The 21,250-nt window shown below is 43.2% G+C and overlaps 1 protein-coding gene across 1 annotated transcript in view; it reads left to right on the forward strand.

The window, feature by feature from the left end:
- The window catches only part of LOC310748677 (maestro heat-like repeat family member 5), a gene marked incomplete at its 3' end in the record, with an annotated part of 65,983 nt that extends 45,250 nt beyond the window's left edge, over positions 1 to 20,733 (forward strand). The window contains exons 13-18 of the mRNA XM_083584523.1: positions 8,263 to 8,398; positions 9,280 to 9,401; positions 10,479 to 10,628; positions 18,911 to 19,065; positions 20,096 to 20,243; positions 20,548 to 20,733. Coding sequence (XP_083440649.1) covers positions 8,263 to 8,398; positions 9,280 to 9,401; positions 10,479 to 10,628; positions 18,911 to 19,065; positions 20,096 to 20,243; positions 20,548 to 20,733 — 897 coding nt within the window. The remainder of the gene's footprint in view (positions 1 to 8,262; positions 8,399 to 9,279; positions 9,402 to 10,478; positions 10,629 to 18,910; positions 19,066 to 20,095; positions 20,244 to 20,547) is intronic.
- Between the last annotated feature and the right edge of the window lie 517 nt (positions 20,734 to 21,250).

The raw sequence follows: 21,250 nt of genomic DNA on the forward strand, positions 1-21,250 counted from the left end.
AAATTCCAAGAAATATTGTCAAAGGCTTTCTCCGCATCTATAAAAATTAAAACTGCTTTAGTATTAATGTTCACTTGCAACTTCTCCAATATGTTAATTATGTTCCTCGTGTTGTCAGACAAATGTCTACCTGGGAGAAAGCCAGCTTGGTCCTTATGTATCTCTTCCACTAATACTTTTTTTAATCTATTAGCCAAAATATCAGCAAAAATTTTGTAATCCACATTGAGTAGGGATATGGGGCGGTAGTTCTTAAGCTGTGTCTTTTCAGACTCCGTTTTCGGTATAAGTGTAATGTAGGCTTCCTTCCACGACTCTGGCGCTTTTTTCCCCTCCAAAATTTCATTACAAACCTCCTTTAGTGGTTGAATTAACCAATCTTTCAAAGATCTATAGAATTTTGAGGTTAAGCCATCCAGCCCTGGAGATTTACCCAACTGCATATTCTGAATGGCACCTTCTACCTCCTGTTCTGTAATTTTGTAGTTCAGCATTATCTTATTTTCATGAGAGATTTTTTGTAATCCATTTGTTTTTAAAAATTGGTCTATATCAAACTCTTTCTGTGGCCCTTGTGTATATAACTCTTTAAAATACCTCTGGAAGCATTTTCTAATTTCCACTGGATTCTGAATGTTCTTTCCTTCCACTTCCAAATTTGTGATAGTGTTAAGTTTTTGTCTTTTTTTCATTTGCCAAGCTAACAATTTTCCACATTTATTAGCCGATTCAAATGTCTTTTGTCTCATTTGTTTAATTTTCCATTCAATTTCTTGGTTCATCATCTTCATATATTGCACTTGATATAACTTTATGTCTCTCAGAATCTCTTGTGACTTTGGTTTCGCTCTTAGTTTCTTCTCACCCTCCTTTATTTTTTCTAAAATTTTATCTTTTTTCCATTTTGGGCTCTCTTCTTTATTGTATTCTGTTGGATCAGAAACCCCCTCATAACTGCTTTACTTGCGTCCCAGATTATTCTTTTTTCAGTAGTAGTATTCAGATTTATCTCAAAATAGTCTCTCAAGGTTTTTTGGGCCTTCTTGATAACCTCTTGATCTCTAAATAAGGTGTCATTCATCCTCCATCTGAAGGAACCGATTGGTGTTAGTTTCATCTCCATTTTCACAGCATTATGGTCGGAGCAAGTTTTTGGGCAAATTTCCACTTTTTGAGTCTTAGGTGCCAGTCCTCTAGTTATCCATATTTGGTCAATTCTTGTCCATGTCATTTTGGCTTCAGAGAAGAATGTTCCCTCTCTTCCTAGGGGGTTCTTAATTCTCCAAATGTCAATCAAGTCCATATTCTCAGTCAGTTCAAAAAAGGTTTTTGGTAGTCTGCCATCTTTAGTTACAATCTGTCTCTGTGACTTGTCCATATTTGTAGATACCACTCCATTCATATCTCCCATCATAATGATGTTGTGATCCATATAGTCTAACAATGTCTCGTGCAATTTCTTAAAAAATTCAGATTTTCCCTCATTTGGTGCATAAACTCCTACTATTAAAAATTTTTCTCCTTGTGATCGAATTTCGATTGCCACAAATCTTCCTTGATCATCTTTAAAAACAAATTTCGGTGACAGGCTCTCTTTGGTGTAAATTACAACTCCTCTCTTTTTAACCTTATCCGATGAAATAAACTCTTGACCCAATCTTTTATTAAACAATACTTTCCTGTGTAGCCTTATCACATGTGTTTCCTGTAAACAAATTAAGTCCAATTGTTCCTGTCAGGGGCTCAGGAGCAGGAGCACTGGGGAGAGAGGAAATGGAGAGCGAAGGGGAAGTATCCGAGGGCAGCGTAGGGGAGTATGACAGTGACCCGAGAGATTCCATGAGCTTCTCCAGCGAATCAGAAGATTCCCAGAAGGGGCGCCAACGGTCAGGGCAAGGGGGGTCCCAGGGGGGACGCACCAGAAACAAGGAGCCAGAGGGGAACCCCAAAGCAGCAGCGGGGGATCAGGACCAGTTTCCCCACCAGAGCGTAGTGGGGGGGAAGAGTCACATGTGTCAGGGCCAGCGTCTCCTCCAGCGGGGAGAGAAAGTGAGTCAGGGCTGACCACGCCTCCAACGGAGGGGAGGTCAGTTGCGGCTAGCCCCCCCAGAGGGGGAAGCAGTGACAGCAGCAGTGAAAGGGTCAGGAGGAAAGTTACTGGCTGGGCGCGCGCGCCAAGTTCAAATGTACAGGCGCGGGGGACAGCAGGAGACCCGGATGGGGAACCAGCTCCTAAAGCCCGCCGGAGGGAGGGGGAAGGCTCAGGGGATTCAGCGTCAGAAGAGTCTAGAAAGGGCGAGACCCCAACGGACAGGCGGAACCAGAGGCGGAAGGAACAGAGGAAGAGGTGGAGTAAGGCTAGAGTCTTAAATTGGTGTCTGGGGGGAGGAGACTCAGACGGAGCATCAGCGGTCTGACAGTTGAGACGTAGAGCTGCGCGCTGCGGCTCTGGAAGTGAAACTGAACTTCAATAAAGACTTTTGTACTTAACAACGAAGCAGCGTTGGTCCTTTGTGAGCTGGGACCTCGGGCAGCTCTGACAGTTCCTTTTTCAATAAATGAAAAACTTTCCTCCTCTTCTCCGGGGAGTTAAGTCCATGAATGTTCCAACTTAATAATTGCAGAGACATGGTGTATTTATTCTACTTTCCTCCAACTGCTCCCAGTAATTCCTCTTGTTCTGACGGTGGTATCACTTTTTCTAATTTGTCCAATCCCAAAGGTGGTGGTACTATGTCTAGTACTCCTGGTTTTAAAGCTCTTAGCTCTTCTAGAACTTCTTTTTGCAGGTCTTCTTCGTGGTCTCTCAGGAATTTTTCCTTGTCTTCCACTGATCTTATTTTGAACTTTTTCCCTTTAAAGGTAAAGGATAGGCCTTGAGGGAATTCCCATCTAAAAACAATTCTGTTACTTCTCAACAGGGCCACCAGATCTCCGTAGTTAGTTCTAAGATCCAATAAGTATTTCGGAATATCCTTGAATATCTCCACTCTTGAATCGTTTATTTCCAAGGTCTTCTGGAAGTGCAGACTCAGTATTTTATCTCTCTCTTCTTTCGTTCGGAGGGTAACCAAACAGTCTCTCACCCTGTTCTTTCTCCCTCCTCTTCCAAGTCTAAAAGCACTTACTATCTTGAAATCTTGCTTAGCATCCAAATTCCAAAATTCTGCAAATTCCTGCGTAAGAAAGTCACTTAAACTGTCTTTTTCCAATTCAGGGACCGCCCTGATCCTCAGATTAGTCTGTTTTTCCTTAAGTTCGATCATAGACAGAAGCGACCGGTGGTCCTTTAGCTCTTTGCATATAGTTGGAATCTTTTCCTCTACAGCCAGCACTTTTTCCTTTGCTTCCTCAACTGCCTTTTGGTTCGAAGCGGATTCTTGCAACAGTCTTTCAATAGCTTCTGTATTTGAGTTCACCTTCTGCCCCAAATTGTTGATGCTAGTAGTATTTTGGTCAATTTTAGTAGTCGCTTCAGTAACTTGGTTACTTAATTTTTCCAAGGTTTCAAAAATTTTATTTAATACTGAAGTGAATCCCTCTTCAGTAGCCATTCCTTTAGACCCAACTTGTGCAGGATCTTTTCCTTGTGCAGGATCTTTTCCTTGTGATGCAGAAGGGGCAGATACAGATGCAGAGGCAGATATGGATGCTCTGCGCTGCTGCGTTACACTAGTCTGCTGCTGTCTAACCTTTCCCGATCTTGTTGTCTTTTCCTGAAGCAAGTCTGCCATGCCACTTTATCTAAGGATCTGAAAATCAAGGTCAATCCCACGGCCAAAACTTGTTTTGCTGTGGAAGTTTCCCAGGCCAGTCGAGAGTGGAAAATCCCCTGGCTAGTTGCAACAATTTCAAAGTTCCTCTAGGGGGACACAGTAACGATCAATGGTATTGCAATAGAGTCTCTTTTCCGATTTTCCAAAGTCCCCCTTCTACAAAAGAAAAAAGCAACAGTTCCAAGTCCAAAGTAACCCTCAGAGTAAAAGTGTCTCACTTGCAGAGTTAACTATCACAAAGTTACATTGTCCATAAATAGTGCGATTCTCAGTACAGCAATTTTATTAATCTGGCAGTCCGTTCCCAAGGATTAAGTGGTGGTCTTTACTCCTTTTTCTCTCCACTTTTTTTGCAGGCAAAATATATTTTCTCCTCTTCCCTCCCCTCTCCTGCAATTCAGGGAGGGAAATCTTTTAATTTGACGTTAGGATTTAAGTCCTTTTAAACCCAGCTCTCCAGCGTTAGCTTGATCAGTCTTTGCTTTGATCTATATACAAAAAGGAAGGCGGACTTCCTGTTTGCGCCTTCCCGTTTCAGTGCCAAATTAATCCTATTTTCCTTAAATTCCCCGGTCTTTGAACTTGACCTACTCACGGGTAGTTGTTTGTTAGCCAAATTGTCCCAGGAAAAAGGTCAGCGCTCTCCGGCAACAGCTGTGCGGCTTCGCTCCACGGAAGAAGCAGTTGGCTCTCAGCACCGCGCCTATCTCCCCGTTTCGCTCCGGGACCCCTTGCGGGGTTCCCTCGCAGTTAGGGGGGCGCTGAAGGTGCCCGCTGAGTCCCACGAACACAGGCTTCTCCCGCCTGTAGTTTTCTAAGGGGTCCCCGCGTCGCCGTCGCGACTAGACCCGATTCCCGTGGAGCTATTCCCTCACAGCTGGAGGGAATCCGCCATTACCGATGGTGCCGCCTCCGGAAGTCAGGGTAAGCCAGTACTTAGAACCTCCTAATGATGGTGGGAGTGGCCCAACTAAATCACAATGTACACGCTCAAATGGCTCAGTTACTTTCCTATCTGAGCACCTACCCTTGAGTGCAACCTTAATGTTATTCTTGCAACAGGATAGACATTGTATAAAGAATTTACATGGTTTTAAGTTTAGGCCATTAACAATATTCTTTGTCTTAATTACATCAGCAAAATTCAGATGTCCCAGAATTCTGTGTGCTTCATGGGCACACCCGGAATGTGGCCTTACATTCCTCAACCCCTGGCTTGACTGTGCTGCTCTGCAATTTATAGGCGATTGGGAGTAGGTGCGAAAATACAGTCTATATAAACCATCAGAGTCCCGGGCATACAATAGACTTTTTTTCCCATCGAAAAACTCACACATTGACTTTAAGAAACGCACAGTTATGCCTTGACGAGCAAAACATCTTACTGACAATAAATTGTCCACTGACGGGCAGTAAATGCAGTTCGCTATCGTAATGTTTAAAGAGTCAAGTTTAATAGTACCCCTGCCAAGTGACTGCAAGACTTGTGAATTGGCTAAATGTACATTACCAATTTCCTCTTCAAAAGAAATAAACAAGCTTCGATCATTGCAAATGTGCTGGGATGCTCCTGAGTCCACAATAAAAGACTTCCACTTGGCACCTTTAATTCTTTTACGATCTGTACTCCGAGCATGAAAAGCTCGCGGCTCGTTTCTGTCTTTACGGTACGATGTCGGCTGCTGGGCTGACGACCGTGACTGACGAACAGAAACAGACTTGGGAGTACTTTGCTTTCTTTTGGATCTGCAGTCCTTTGCAAAATGTCCCTGCTTATTGCAGAACCAATAACGCTTTGCAGCTTTAAATGCAGTCGTATCACCACAAGTTTGCATATGGCGTTCCTTATTGTTTCTGGAAATAGGAGTGCTTATGGCACAAGCCTCCCTTCTATCCAACTCGCCCATTAATCTTGCCGTTATCCCTTCCACAGTTAATTGTGCTGGTGGAACGGCAGATATCTGGCTAGCTACACCAACAAAGTCCTCATTAAGGGAACAAAATGATAAAAACATACTGAATATCAGGTATCTCTATGTCCCTTTGAATTAATTTGCAGCGTATTGCCTCCAGACGTCTCAAGTGTGCTGCCAAATCAGATTTTGGAACAAGAAGGAGACAAATTGAAATTGCAGAGTTTTGAGAAACTAAAAGATAAAGTGCGAGACTGGCTTCATTATTATCAAATAAGGGAGGCTTACAATCTGGACAAAAAAATTGGCTTCCAGGTGGAAAAATCAAAATTGGAAACAGAACTGTTAGACCCCAAAACTAAGATACTATCAAGAATATATAACTTGCTGTTGAAATGGAATACTCAGGATTAAACGGTTAAATCTGCTATGATTAAATGGGCACAAGATGTTGGACATAACATTATGTTTGCTGACTGGGAACAGTTGTGGACCACCGGTATGAAATTTACGGCATGTAATGCCTTAAGAGAGAATATTATGAAAATGATATACAGGTGGTACATGACACCAGTCAAGCTTACAAAAATCTACCATTTGCCCGATAATAAATGTTGGAAATGTAAAGATAATGAAGGCACATTCTTTCACCTTTGGTGGACGTGCCCAAGGATTAAGGCTTTCTGGGAGATGATATATAATGAAATGAAAAAGGTATTTAAATATACCTTCTTGAAGAAACCAGAGGCCTTTCTCTTGGGCATGGTCGGCCAATTGGTGTTAAAGAAGGATAGAACTTTTTTAATGTACGTTACAACAGCAGCAAGAATACTCATTGCAAAGTACTGGAAGACACAAGATCTTCCCACCTTGGAAGAATGGCAGATGAAAGTGATGGACTATATGGAATTGGCGGAAATGACTGGCAGAATCCGAGACCAGGGAGAAGAGTCGGTGGAAGAAGATTGGAAGAAATGTAAAGATTATCTACAGAAACATTGTAAAATTAAGGAATGCTAAAATGATGTCGGAATGAAATGAAGCGGTTTTAGCAACAATGTTAAAAAGGAGTATGTAAAATGGATTGTTAATAGATGAAAATATAAAGTTATAATATGTTAAGATGAAGAATTAAGATAAAAACAAAGAGGGAAAGGATTTGCTGAATTAACCATTCGAACTGGAATACAAAAAAGGGAGGTGTGAGGAGGTCAGGGAAACAAGTAAATGAAAGGCAAGACATGGAATGATGGATTTATTTTTAATTGTTTTTATTTCCTCTGTATTTTGTATCTTTTGTTTTCTTTTTTCTATCTCTTTATTACTTTTGTAATTTCTTTTGAAATTTTAATAAATATTAATTTTTTTTAAAAAAAGTGTGCTGCCAAATCACCACCAGGCTGCAACTTGGTCTGGTACAGCTGCTTGAAAAACGTCAATGCGGACGCTGACTCTTTTCTAATATGCACTGCTGCAAGACTGTCCCACATTTCTTTGGCAGTTTTCTTATTTCTTATATAGACTACTTGCTGGTCGCTGACTGCCAAATTAATTATTGCCCTGGCTTTCGCATCTCCTTTTGACCAAGCATTAGTTACAGGGTCAGGAGGTTACAGATAGGTAGCCGTGTTGGTCTGCCATAGTCAAAACAAACAAAAAATTTTTTTCCTTCCAGTAGCACCTTAAAGACCAACTAAGTTAGTTCTTGGTATGAGCTTTCGTGTGCATGCACACTTCTTCAGATGTGTATCTGAAGAAGTGTGCATGCACACAAAAGCTCATACCAAGAACTAACTTAGTTGGTCTTTAAGGTGCTACTGGAAGGAAATTTTTTTTTTTTTGTTTTGAGGGTCAGGAGGGTCATCAGTTACATAGGTCCATACTTCTCTAGAGGTCAAAAGCGCCTCCACCCGAAAAGACCATAAACTATAGTTCTCATCTGTTAGCTGTGGGAATACCAGAGCCTTCTTGGCTTCTGGAACCCGGTCAACCATTCTGGAACTCTTCCAGACCCACAGAAACTACACTAACAGGAGAAGGAGTTTTCAAACCTTTCTCAGAGTCCAAAAATATGCAGTCATCCACTCAGCAGCTGGGCCCATAACCAAAGATGTTAGCTATTTGCAGTATAGTAGCACTGCAGAGAGCTTGCTGGGGAGACCATGCATTAAAAAGGGACTCAAAAATAACTTAAACAAGGTTTTAATAACAAAAACAAAAACTCCTTATACACTAAATACATCATCAACAAACCAGACCCAACCACCAACTCATCCCCCAGGGTAATGGGAGAGCTAGGTGCTGCTCCTTATATACTACACCCAAATGCTGACACAGCCATTCAACATTCAACCATTCAACATTCAACCATTCAACAGCCAGAACTGAGTTCCAGTGAGTTCTGGCTGGGGAAAAAGCCCTGGGGCAAGCCTAGGGTGGGCCACCTAAGCACAGCTCTCTTGCCCTGCGCCCCTCTGTCACCTTTGCCGACTGAAAGCATGCCAGACGGTTTTCTCTTGCTGGGCTCTGTGGGACGAGGGCTGACTGTGCATCTCTCTCTTTCCACCTCCTAGGTATCCCAGGATTTCCCCCTTCTTGGACAGCTGGTGGCGCTCTTGTCCCTTCACCTCGCAGACAACGTGAAGGAGATTGGCCTGCAGTCAGCGGAGGCCTTGTACCATCTCCATTACATCATGATAGCCAAAATGGGTGAGGGCGATGCTGGGAAATGGCTTGTTTCTTGTAAGCCGCAGGGTGGGAGATCTGTAGCCCTCCAGAGGCTGCTCCAACTCCCATCATCCCTGAGTGTTGCCCATGCTGGCTGCTGCTGGTGTTGATCAGGGAGTTCAGGAGGGCCAGAATTCGTGCCAGCACTGGCCTAACGCCAACACCCTGTTGGCCAGAGACGAGAGGGCAGTCTTGGGGGAGGGATTCACTGCTGAAGAAGATCAGAAAAGCCTTCTGGACCTGACCAGTGGCCCAGCCCAGCCCAGCATCCTGTTCCCACAGGGGTTGACCAGATGCCTGTGGGAATCCAGCAAGCAGAATTCAAGCTCTTTCTACTCCTGTACTTTGCTGCCTCTGACCATGGAGGCAGAGCATAGCCATACTGGCTAATAGCCATGGGTAGCCTTCTCTTCCATGAATTTGCCTCATCTTCTTTGAAAGCCATCTTGGTCCATGGCCATCAGTGCCTCCTGTGGCAGGGAGTTCCAGAGTTTAGCTGTGCACTGCAAGAAGAAGGACCATCCTGAAACTTCAGTTTCATTGGAGGTCCAGTTGTTCTCATGTTCTGACGGTGAGAGAGAAAGCTTTCTCTCTCCACTTTCTCCATGCCATACATTGTGTCTCCTCTTCCTCGCCATTTTTCTAAACGGAACCCCCCCCCAAATGCTGCAACCAGCTCCACAAGCACCCCAGTCCTTTTGGTTGCCCCCTTCTGAACCTTTTTCCCAGTTCTGAATTATAATTTTTGAGGTGAAATCGATAATTGTTTTTGTTGGTCCCAGTGGGAAAACTGGAGGTTTTGAGCAGGGAGCACTAATGCTGGGTTCTTTTGCATGCATATTCCAAAACCCGACCCTGCTTAGGTAAGGAACTGGAGAAGAGGAGGAATAAAAATAAGAAAGGCAACATGGTCAGATGGGTCCGAGAAGACTTCTTCATCCCTGGGCCCTCCCTCTTCCACTACCACATCGCAAAAGTGGCCAAGGTAGGGGTGGCTTTTTGTACTCTTTATTGCTAAGACCGCAGCCACTCCCAGTTAGCAAAGATTTGCTCACTCGGGCCAATGGGGCCCTGCCCCACCAACTTCAGCCTGCCCTCAGGCAGCCCACGCCTTCTAGGGATGAGGGAGAGATTCAGAGCAGTTCACACTGGAAGCCAAAGCTATCAAATCGAGGCTTTCAGAAACAATAGGAGAACTGAAACACAACCCGCCTTTGAAATTCACATGTCCTTGAATTTCGCAATGCCAAACAGTGTGTAAAAAAATCCATGTGTGAGCTATTAGTGTAAATAACATTCAGAAATGCATTGTATTAGAATAAATTGCTCAAAGACAAGTGCCCGGTAGCCTAAACTGCATGCAGAATTCTACTTATTGAAATTCTACCAGGTGCTGGGAGACCTAGGGTTCAGATCCCCACTCAGCCCTGAAACTCACGAGTCAGTCACAGTCTCTCAGTCTAACCTACCTCATGAGACTAAAACGGGGAGGAGAGAGAACCATGCATTGCCACCTTGGGCTCCTCAGGGCGGAAAAAGAATAGGAAAAGTTGACTCATTCAATACATCTTTCACAAGGCACTGCCAAGCCAATGAACTATGCCAACCTTGTGGTGGGTGTTTTTGTTGTATATTAAGAACTAAACACAACGCCAGCAGGTTCCCACCCAGTCTGTTTGGCACTGGTTATATAACGGATAGCCACTATTATTCACCCTCTCTGTTCCTGCGAGAATTTTTTTTAAATTTTCTAGTCTGATTTTAGATTGAACCTCTTCATGTTCCAATGTCATAACCAATTTAAGATGTGGATCGAAAATAGCAAGGTGTCACCTGACTTTTAGTTTTGTTTGTTGTGAAATCTTTCAGCTATTTAAATAAACACATAAATAGAATCACCGAATTGTAGAGTTGGAAGGGACGCGGGGGTCACTTAGTTCAACCCTCTCAAGGCAGAGTGGAGATGTCTTTCACTTGGTTTGTGAAGGCACCCTTGGACTACTGAAACGTGGTCAGAGTGTGGAGCAGAAGAAAACTCCCTCTTCTTTCTTCTTTGTGCCAGGCTTTTGGGGAGCACCTCAAGCCCAGCCAGATCAACGAAGTCGTGTTGAAGGCGATTGACAACTTGACAGTGGAAGACAGAGCCGTCTCTCAGGCTGCAGGAAAGCTCCTGAGGTCCTTCCTTGAGGAATGCGGGATGGAAATGGAAAACGTAAGGCTCAAAACGGAGGCAGGGGGAGCAGGTTTCCTCTAAATTAAACATTCTCTTCAGACTTAGAATTAGCTTGTTTCTGGGAAGTAAGAAGGCATTGTGTGGGAAGTAAGAAGAGCCAGTGTGGTGTAGTGGTTAAGAGCGGTAGTCTCGTAATCTGGGGAACCGGGTTCGCGTCTCCGCTCCTCCACATGCAGCTGCTGGGAGACCTTGGGCCAGTCACACTTCTCTGAAGTCTCTCAGCCTCACTCACCTCACAGTGTGTTTGTTGTGGGGGAGGAAGGGAAAGGAGAATGTTAGCCGCTTGGAGACTCCTTCGGGTAGTGATAAAGCGGGATATCAAATCCAAACTCTTCTTCTTCTTCTTCTTCAATTTCCGTGTCTGTGGCTCGCGCCTCTGTTTCCATCCTGCTGCAGTTCAGCTTCCAAAAATCAACCCCCCTGTTTTTCATCTCGCTGTCTGCTTTGGTAGTATTTTAATTACATTATTCCACCCTGTTCATTTCAGTGCAAAGGAAACACAATGTGTACAACACTGAGGTCAATTAATAAAACTTTGCTATGATCAAAATGATCACCCTCCCAAAACTAACCTACCTATTCCAAACCCTCCCAATCTGGATTCCCCCAACACAACTCCACAGATGGCAGAGAAAACTACACTCTTTTATCTTCTCACATAAAAAACCAAAAATAAGCCCCAAATACCTGCACCTCCCCACCTCAGAAGGAAGATGGGGAATCCCCAACATAGAAGCATATTACATTGCCAGCCAAATACTCCATATAATCCCATATATACTAGAAGATGAGACAAAACAATGGGTGCACCTAGAGAGGGACATAATTGAAAATACCAACCCCATCCCCACTAATCCCCCTGCCGTACTACCCATTATTCCACCATGCAGCACAAAACCTCCAGATAAAAACCTGGCAAACCAAAGGCTTATATCGCCTAATAGACTTCTGTAAAAATAACAAACCTTTGTCAACACAAGAAATACAAGACAAACTAGAAGACACCCAAATGCCCTGGTTAACACAACACCAATTACATGCCCTCTTAAACAATCCAACAGTAAAATCAGCAGCAACTAGGCCCCTGATAACCTTTGAAAACCTCCTCCTAACAACAAAGGGAAACGGTAAAAGGATGGTATCCGCAATATACAAAATACTACTCCAAAATCCCACAAACCCCCTAGACGCAATCAAAAAACAATCGGAGAATGACATAGGCTATGAGATTAACCCCACTCAATGGATCAGAATGTGGTCTAACCCCCCCCCCCTTTAAATCCATATCAACGAAAAGAACTCACTCTGAAACTCACCTACAGGTGGTACCTAAGACCAAGAAAACTAGCGCTAATACGCCCAGGAACCTCACCAAAATGCTGGAGAGGGTGCACCTCCACAGGCACATACCTCCACATGTGGTGGGAATGCCCCAAAATCCAACTATTCTGGACAACAGCCATACGAGAAATATGTAAAATAACTAAGCAAGTACAGACATCACCCCAGAACTGGCCCTACTAAACATCTTCCAAGACAACAATGCCCACTTACACCACAAAGAACTCATAACCCACCTACTTTCAGCAGCCAGAAACACCATAACCAGACACTGGAGAGACCTGTCAGGAGTAAGCATGGACCAATGGTACCAAATAGTATGGGAAACAGCCCTACTAGAAAAATTAACCAATAAACTGAAACTGACACGGGGACAAACAGAAGAAGACGCCTTTATCCTGGTATGGCTCCCCTTTATCACAAACACAGCCCAAAAAGACAATGACAATAATCCACCAACAGCATACAAATCAATATGGCTAACCTGATCCAAAACACCCACTCACCACACTCACACACGAAAACAAAGATCACCACAGCCAATCACAAACAAACAACCACACCCTAGGCCAACCCCAACCTCTCTCACCACCAAAGGAACACAAGTGAACAGCAGAGAACCGGCACGAGTAACGCTGACACCAAACCCTACATACATTAAGCCAAATAGAAACAGGTTCAGCACACTTTCTCTTTTTATATATATATATAATATTTATTAAAGTTTAGGAATTTATATAAAACAGAATAAACAGAACAGTAAAAACAAAAACAATAACAATACATACAATCCAAAAAAGAAAAAACACACATACAAAACAGGTATAGTTTCCATCCCTTATATTCATAAAACTTACTTTCCCGACCTCCTCATACCTCCCCTTTCTGTATTCCATTCTCTAATTAAGTCAATTCAGCAAATCCTTTCCCTAATTTCTATGTACTTTTTAACCTTTCTTTTCTTAACCACATAATCATTAGAGCTTTTAACTCCTTAATTTCTAAATCAACATCGTTCTAGCCTTCAATAATTTTACAATGTTTCTTAAGATAGTCCTTAAATTTCTTTCAATCTTCTTCCACCGTCTCTTTTCCCTGGTCTCGGATTCTGCCGGTCATTTCTGCCAGTCCCATATAGTCTATCACTTTCATCTGCCATTCTTCCAAGGTGGGTAGATCTTGTGTCTTCCAATACTTTGCGATGAGTATTCTTGCTGCTGTTGTAGCATACATAAAAAAAGTTCTGTCCTTCTTTGGCACCAATTGGCCGACCATACCCAGGAGAAAGGCCTCTGGTTTCTTCAAGAAGGTATGTTTAAATACCTTTTTCATTTCATTATAAATCATTTCCCAGAAAGCCTTAATCCTTGGGCAAGTCCACCAAAGGTGAAAGAATGTACCTTCAGTCTCTTTACATTTCCAACACTTATTATCAGACAAGTGGTAAATTTTTGCGAGCTTAACTGGAGTCATGTACCACCTATAAATCATTTTCATAATATTTTCTTTCAAGGCATTACATGCCGTAAATTTCATACCGGTGGTCCACAACCGTTCCCAGTCCTCGAACATAATGTTATGACCAATATCTTGTGCCCACTTGATCATAGCTGATTTAACTATTTCATCCTGTGTATTCCATTCCAACAGCAAGTTATACATTTTTGACAAATTCTTAGTTTTGGATTCTAATAGTTCTGTCTCCAGTTTTGATTTTTCCACCTGGAAGCCAATTTTCCTGTCTGACTTAAAGACCTCCATTATTTGGTAGTAATGGAGCCAATCTCTCACTTTATCTTTCAATTTCTCATAACTCTGCAATTTCATTACATCCCCTTCTTGCTCCAAAATTTCCCAATATTTCGGCCATTTAGACTCCATATTAAGTTTTTTCACAGCCTTTGCCTCCATTGGGGACAACCACCTGGGAGTTTTGTTCTCCAGCAGGTCTTTATACCTAATCCAGACATTATACAGTGCTTTCCTGACAATATGGTTTTTAAAAGCTTTATGAGCTTTGACCTTGTCATACCACAAATATGCATGCCACCCCAAAATATTATTGAACCCTTCTAGATCCAAGATATCTGTATTCTCAAGAAGTAGCCAGTCTTTCAACCAGCAAAAAGCCACTGATTCATAATAAAGTTTAAAATCTGGCAGGGCAAATCCCCCCCTTTCTTTTGCATCAGTTAATATCTTAAATTTTATCCTGGGCTTTTTGCCCTGCCAGACAAATTTTGAAATATCTTTCTGCCACTTCTTGAAACAGTCCATCTTGTCAACAATTTGCAATGTTTGAAACAAAAATAACATTCTAGGCAATACATTCATCTTTATAGCTGCAATTCGACCCAACAAGGAAAGCTTCAATTTTGACCAAATTTCTAAATCTTTTTTTACCTCTGTCCAGCATTTTTCATAATTATCTTTAAACAAATTCACATTTTTAGTTGTCATATTGCTCCCCAAGTATTTCACTTTCTTAACCACAGTTAAACCTGTCTCATTCTGAAACTTCTCCCTTTCCATAGGTGTTAAGTTTTTTTCCAATACCTTAGTTTTGGATTTATTCAATTTAAATCCTGCAACCTGGCCAAAATCTTGAATTAGTTCTAAAACCCTTTTAGTACTAGATTCTGGCTCTTGTAACGTAAGTACCAAATCATCTGCAAATGCTCTCAATTTGTATTGTTTAGCTCCGACCTGTACTCCCTTAACCAACTGGTCCTTTCTAATCATATTCAGCAAGACTTCCAGGACTGATATAAAAAGTAATGGAGAGATTGGGCACCCCTGACGTGTCCCTTTTTCTATCTTAAACTCTTCCGTAACCATATTGTTTACAATTAACTTTGCTTTCTGCTCTGAGTATATTGCACCTATACCATTTTCAAATCCTTGGCCTACCCCCATCCCCTGAAGATTCTTCTTCATAAAACTCCAAGAAATATTGTCAAAGGCTTTCTCCGCATCCACAAATATCAAAACTGCTTTAGTATTTATGTTCACTTCTAGCTTTTCCAAAATGTCTATTATATTCCTTACATTATCTGACATATGCCTTCTCGGGAGAAAGCCCGCTTGGTCCCTGTGAATCTCCTCCATCAAAACTTTTTTCAGTCTCTTAGCCAGAATATCAGCAAAAATTTTGTAATCCACATTTAGTAACGAAATAGGGCGGTAGTTCTTAAGTTGGTTCTTTTCAGTCTCAGTCTTTGGTATAAGTGTAATATAAGCTTCTTTCCACGTTTCTGGTGCCCTTTTCCCCTCCAAAATTTCATTACAAACTTCCTTCATAGGTTGTAATAGCCACTCCTTTAACATTTTATAGTATCTGGAAGTAAGCCCATCCGGTCCCGGAGACTTGCCCAGTTGCATATTTTGAATGGCACCTTCTATTTCCTGTTCAGTTATTTTCTGGTTCAAACCTATTTTACTTTCATAAGAATTTTTTTGTAATCCATAAGTCTTGAGAAAATTGTCTATATCTGTCTCTTTCTGCGGCCCTTGTGTATATAATTGTTTAAAATATCTCTGGAAGCAGTTTCTAATCTCATTTGGCTTATATACATTCTTTCCTTCCACTTCTAGATTTGTAACCGTATTTAATTTTTGTCTTTTCTTCATTTGCCAAGCCAATAGTTTGCCGCATTTATCTGCTGATTCAAATGTCTTTTGTCTCATTTGTTTAATTTTCCATTCTATTTCTTGATTCATCAGCTCCATATATTGTGTTTGATACAATTTGATTTCTCTCAAAATCTCTTTGGACTTTGGTTTTGATCTTAGTTTCTTTCCCCCTTCTTTTATCTTCTCCAAAATCTTGTCTTTTTTCTCATTTTGGCTTCTCTTTTTTATTGCATTTTGTTGTATCAGAAATCCTCGCATAACGGCTTTACTTGCGTCCCAGATTACTCTTTTTTCCACATTAGTGTTCATGTTTATTTCAAAATAATCTCTCAAAGTTTTTTGGGCCTTTTTGTACACTTCTTCATCTCTAAATAAGGTGTCATTCATCCTCCATCTAAAGGATCCAGTTGATATTTGCTTCATCTCCATTCTTACTGCATTGTGGTCGGAGCAGGTTTTTGGGCAGATTTCCACTTTCTTTATCTTTGATGCCATTCCTCTAGTAACCCAGATTTGGTCGATTCTGGTCCATGTCATTTTGGCTTCAGAAAAGAAGGTTCCCTCTCTCTCAAGAGGATTCTTTGTTCTCCAAATATCAATCAAGTCCATATTGTCAGTCATTTCAAAAAAAGTTTTTGGTAATCTTCCATCCTTAGTGAGTACCTGTCTTTGTGCTTTATCCATATTAGTAGATACTACTCCATTCATGTCTCCCATCAAAATAAGATTATAATCCATATAGTCCAACAAAATCTCATGCAACTTCTTAAAGAATTCAGATTTCCCCTCGTTCGGTGCATAAATTCCTACGGCTAAAAATTTCTCTCCTTGGATTTGAATTTCAATTGCCAGGAATCTTCCTTGTTCATCTTTAAAAACAAATTTCGGTAGTAATTTTTCCTTTGCATATATCACAACTCCTCTTTTTTTAACTTTGTCTGATGAAATAAATTCTTGACCCAATCTTTTATTCACCAATATTTTCCTTTGTAACCTCGTCACATGTGTTTCTTGTAAACAGATCAAATCCAGTTGTTCTTTCTTCAATATATGAAAAACAGCTTTCCTCTTTCGAGGCATATTCAAGCCATTACAATTCCAACTTAGAAGTTGCAGAGCCATGATGAGACTATTTACTTATTCCTGTTGCTCCAAGTAGTTGTTCTTCCTCTGTCGATGGTTTCAAACCAAATGACAAGTTCGATATGTCTGATATATCCAGTGTTCCTTTTCCCAATGATGTCAGTTCCTGCCCGGAATCCACCTCCTTCTGTAGATCCTCTTCGTGGTCTCTCAGGAATTTGTCTTTATCACTCAATGTTCTTATTCTTATCTTCCTTCCTCTGTATTTGAAAGATAGGCCTTGTGGAAATTCCCACCTGAAGAATATTTTGTTTTTCTTCAATAAAACGACCAGATCTCTGTAGTAGGTTCTTACGTCCAAAATGTGCTTCGGAATATCCTTAAAGATCTCCACGTAAGAATTTTCAATCTCCAGGGTTTTTTGATAGTGCAGATTCAAAATTTTACCCCTTTCTTCCTTTGTCCTTAATGTTATTAAGCAGTCTCTTGCCTTATTCTTCCTTTGTCTTGTACCAAGCCTAAATGCACTCACTATCTTAAATTCTTCCTTCTCCAGGCCCTGTTGCCAAAAGTCCAAAAATTCTTTTGTCAGGAAGTCCACCAAGTTATCTTTCTCACTTTCCGGAACCGATCTTATCCTTAAATTCCTCTCTTTTCTCTGCAGTTCAATCATAGACAAAGTCAGATCATGATCCTCCAATTTCCTGATGACCGGTGGTATCCTCTCTTGGGTGAGAACCGCTATTTCCTTTGCTTCCTCTGCAATCTTTCGAGTTGTGGCCGAGTCCTCCAAAAGTCTTACAATAGTCTCTGTGTTGGAATTTACCTTCTTTCCCAATTCATCAATACTTTTCGTGTTCAGATCAATTTTTGCTGAGATCTCAGCCACTTGTTTATTAGTTTCCTGAATTTGTTTATTAGTTTCCACAACTTGTTTACTTGTCTCTGTTCCCTGCTTCGTTAAATATTCCAAAGATACATTAATCTTGCCAAGTGCTTGTGCTAAAGCGTCTTCTGCTGACATAACTTTTGGTTTAGTTTGAGAGGCAGCAGCTGTGCCCGTGCCTCCGGATGTTGAAGCTCTCCGCTGGTGGGAAAAATCAGTCTTGTATTGTCTGCCTGATCTTAAACTTCTTTCTTCAGACTTCCCCTTTTCTTTATCCATAACACTCTCATTCGGAGCCAAGGTCACGTCTTACTCTTGTACTTTGTTTTGAGAAGGAAATTTCCACTGGCTCTCACTCTGGTGGCTTGATTGTTATTGTAACAACAAAGTCTCCACTAGGGGGAAAAGTTCCAGCTTCACTTTGTAACTTTATAACTCAGCAGTAACTCAGCAGCATTGCTCCTTTTTCGTAACACCAATATCTCTTAAAAGCCCCCTTTTTTCCAATTAGCCACAGTTTCAAATTTATTTTCAATGCTATTTTATATATAAGTCCGTTCAAAGACACTGTATCTTTACATAAAGTTACTGTTGTAAACAGTCCCAATGTATTGACAGTCCACCATTCAGTTTCCCTGTCAAGGCAGTCCGACTCCAGAGATCAAAGCAGCGGACGTTCTTTTTAAGCGTTCCTTTCTTACAGGCATAAAAAGTTCAATTTCCACCCCCCTCCGCTCCTGTCAAACGTTGGGGGGAAATACTCTTCCAAACGATGGATTACTAGTTCCAAAAAAATATTCCCTCTTAAGTTACAGCTTTCAGTCTCTTTGCTTCAGGTTATTTACACAACGGGGAGGCAGACTTCCTTTTTGTACCTTTCCCGTGCAGTACCAAATTTCTTCCCAATTTTGTTTCAAATTAAGCCCGTTATTACTACTAACGAGTAGTTGCTTTAAAGTCCAAATTTCAGAGAAGAAATCAGCACTCTCCGATCATGGCAATGCGGCTTCACTCAGCAGGCTTTGTCAGTGACCCTCAGCACCGCGCCGTTCTCCCGCTGCCGCTCCAAAGCCTTTAAAAAGGCTTCTTTGCGGTTTTGGGGGGGTGCAAAAGGTGCCTGCCGGATCTCTTCGCTCACAGGCTTCCGCGCCTGTGATTTTTTAGGGTCCCCGCTTCGCCGTTGCGACAGGACCCGAACCCGCGGAGCAGGCTTCCCCCGGAGCTCGGGGGAAAGTCAGCCATTAATCGCCGGCGCTGACCGGAAGTCCTCCAGGTTCACCACACTTTCTCACCCTCGTCTTCTTTAATCTTCTTCCAGCTGCCTATGGTTGTGAAGGAGATTTACAACCATCTCCACCAGATCCCCGACACCCGCACTAAGGAAGAGACGCTTTCGGCTATTGTCAGCCTAGCCACCAAGCGCCTGCAGCCGGTCGTAGACAGCCTGTTGGACTGCTCGATGGAGTGTGATGAGTAAGTTTTTGTGATGTGAAAATGGGGAGGGGTAGATTTAAGGGGTTTCTTAATTTATATTTATTTATATTTGTCAGGGACTCAGGAGCAGGAGCACTGGGGAGAGAGGAAATGGAGAGCGAAGGGGAAGAATCCGAGGGCAGCGTAGGGGAGTATGACAGTGGCCCGAGAGATTCCATGAGCTTCTCCAGCGAATCAGAAGATTCCCAGAAGGGGGCGCCGATGGTCAGGGCAAGGGGGGTCCCAGGGGGGACGCACCAGAAACAAGGAGCCAGAGGGGAACCCCAAAGCAGCAGTGGGGGATCGGGACCAGTTTCCCCACCAGAGCGTAGTGGGGGGGAAGAGTCACATGTGTCAGGGCCAGCGTCTCCTCCAGCAGGGAGAGAGAGTGAGTCAGGGCTGACCACGCCTCCAACGGAGGGGAGGTCAGTTGCAGCTAGCCCCCCCAGAGGGGGAAGCAGTGACAGCAGCAGCAGTGAAACGGTCAGGAGAAAAGTTACCGGCTGGGCGCGCACGCCAAGTTCAAATGTACAGGCGCGGGGAACAGCAGGAGACCCGGATGGGGAGCCAGCTCCTAAAGCCCGCCGGAGGGAGGGGGAAGGCTCAGGGGACTCAGCGTCAGAAGAGGCTAGAAAGGGCGAGACCCCAACGGACAGGCGGAACCAGAGGCGGAAGGAACTGAGGAAGAGGTGGAGTAAGGCTAGAATCTTAAATTGGTGTCAGGGGGGAGGAGACTCAGACGGAGCATCAGCGGTCTGACAGTTGAGACGTAGAGCTGCACGCTGCGGCTCTGGAAGTGAAACTGAACTTCAATAAAGACTTTTGTACTTAACAACGAAGCAGCGTTGGTCCTTTGTGAGCTGGGACCTTGGGCAGCTCTGATGATATTGAATTTCGTACTTGCAAAAAATTGTGCTCCGAGTTGTGGTTTCTTTCTTTGCTAATGTATGTGCAATATAAAGAAAATATCAAAGGCCTGACTTTTTTTAAGAAAAGGAAAAAGGAAAAATTCTGTTTTGAAAAATTGCAGAAGTGCCGCAGCGATCTGGAAGTCGTTGGTGACCGATCCGTATTCCAGCGTCAAGCTGCTGAGACCCCTCCTGAAAAGGCTGCAGGATGAAGACCCCAAAGCGGAAGTCACTTCCAGGCGACGCAGCACTTCTCAAATGCCAATGGCGGTACAAAACCACTCAGTTTCTCTCTCCTGGATTGTTTTGAATGGGAGCTGGATGGGGCTGGGGGCTTCTTGCTGGGAGGGGGGTGCATCTTAATAAGTGGTCCATCCTGTGAGCACCTGCTTTGTATGCAGAAGGGCCCCAGCATCTCCATGTCGGGGAGTCCCTCGCCTGAAACCCTGGACAGCCACTGCTAGTCAGTGTAGACAACACTGAGTGAGATGGACCGGGGCTCTGAGTCGCGTCTGAGATCTTGATCTGACGATGACCTCTGCTGAATGCCGTTCTCCTGTCCTTGTCCCTCCAGGCTACCAACGCTCTGTGTCATATCCTGTCGTTGCCTGAGGCTGCAGGTATCCTGAAGAGCAAGTTCCACCACCTGCTGTTTGCACTTAGCACTCGGATCTGTTTTGTCCATGAGGCGAGAAGAAGAGGTTCGAGGGCGACAAGTCTAATCCCGGAGCCCTCTTCGCATATCGATCCGCTGACGTAAGGGACCTGCTAATGCATTTGGGGGGCCCCTCCCTTCTCTCTCTGACCCATAGCGGTGATGGCTCAGCCCTCCCCCAAGAGATAGGCTTCATTTGGACAAGGAGGTTCTGCTTAGGTTAGATAGCTAGGAGACCCAGGCTTCCCCAACCCCTGTGCTCTTCAGTCGCTTTGGACCACAACTCCCACCAGCCCCAGCCAGCACAACTGGACTGAAGATGGGAGTTGTAGCCCAAAACATCTGAAGGACCCTAGGATGGGAGAGGATGTTGGAGACTCTCCCGCACGATGGGCTGATTTGGGTGTGGTGGACTCACGTGTCATGAAACCTTAAGTCTCCATCACAGCCGAAAGGTTGCCGCTTGTGCTGGAAACATGGGGGAGGCTGCAGGGGGTGATGGTTGGGGTTGGACTGCAAGATGTCAAGGACCTAAAACTCCCCAGATGAACCTACCCAGACCTTGCGCTCATCATCGGAAGCCCCTCTTCACGTGCCTCCTCCACACAAGAAGGGGCCTTTT

The sequence above is a fragment of the Podarcis filfolensis genome (genome assembly GCF_964270895.1).
Source record: "Podarcis filfolensis genome assembly, chromosome: 13".
Lineage (NCBI taxonomy): Eukaryota > Metazoa > Chordata > Lepidosauria > Squamata > Lacertidae > Podarcis > Podarcis filfolensis.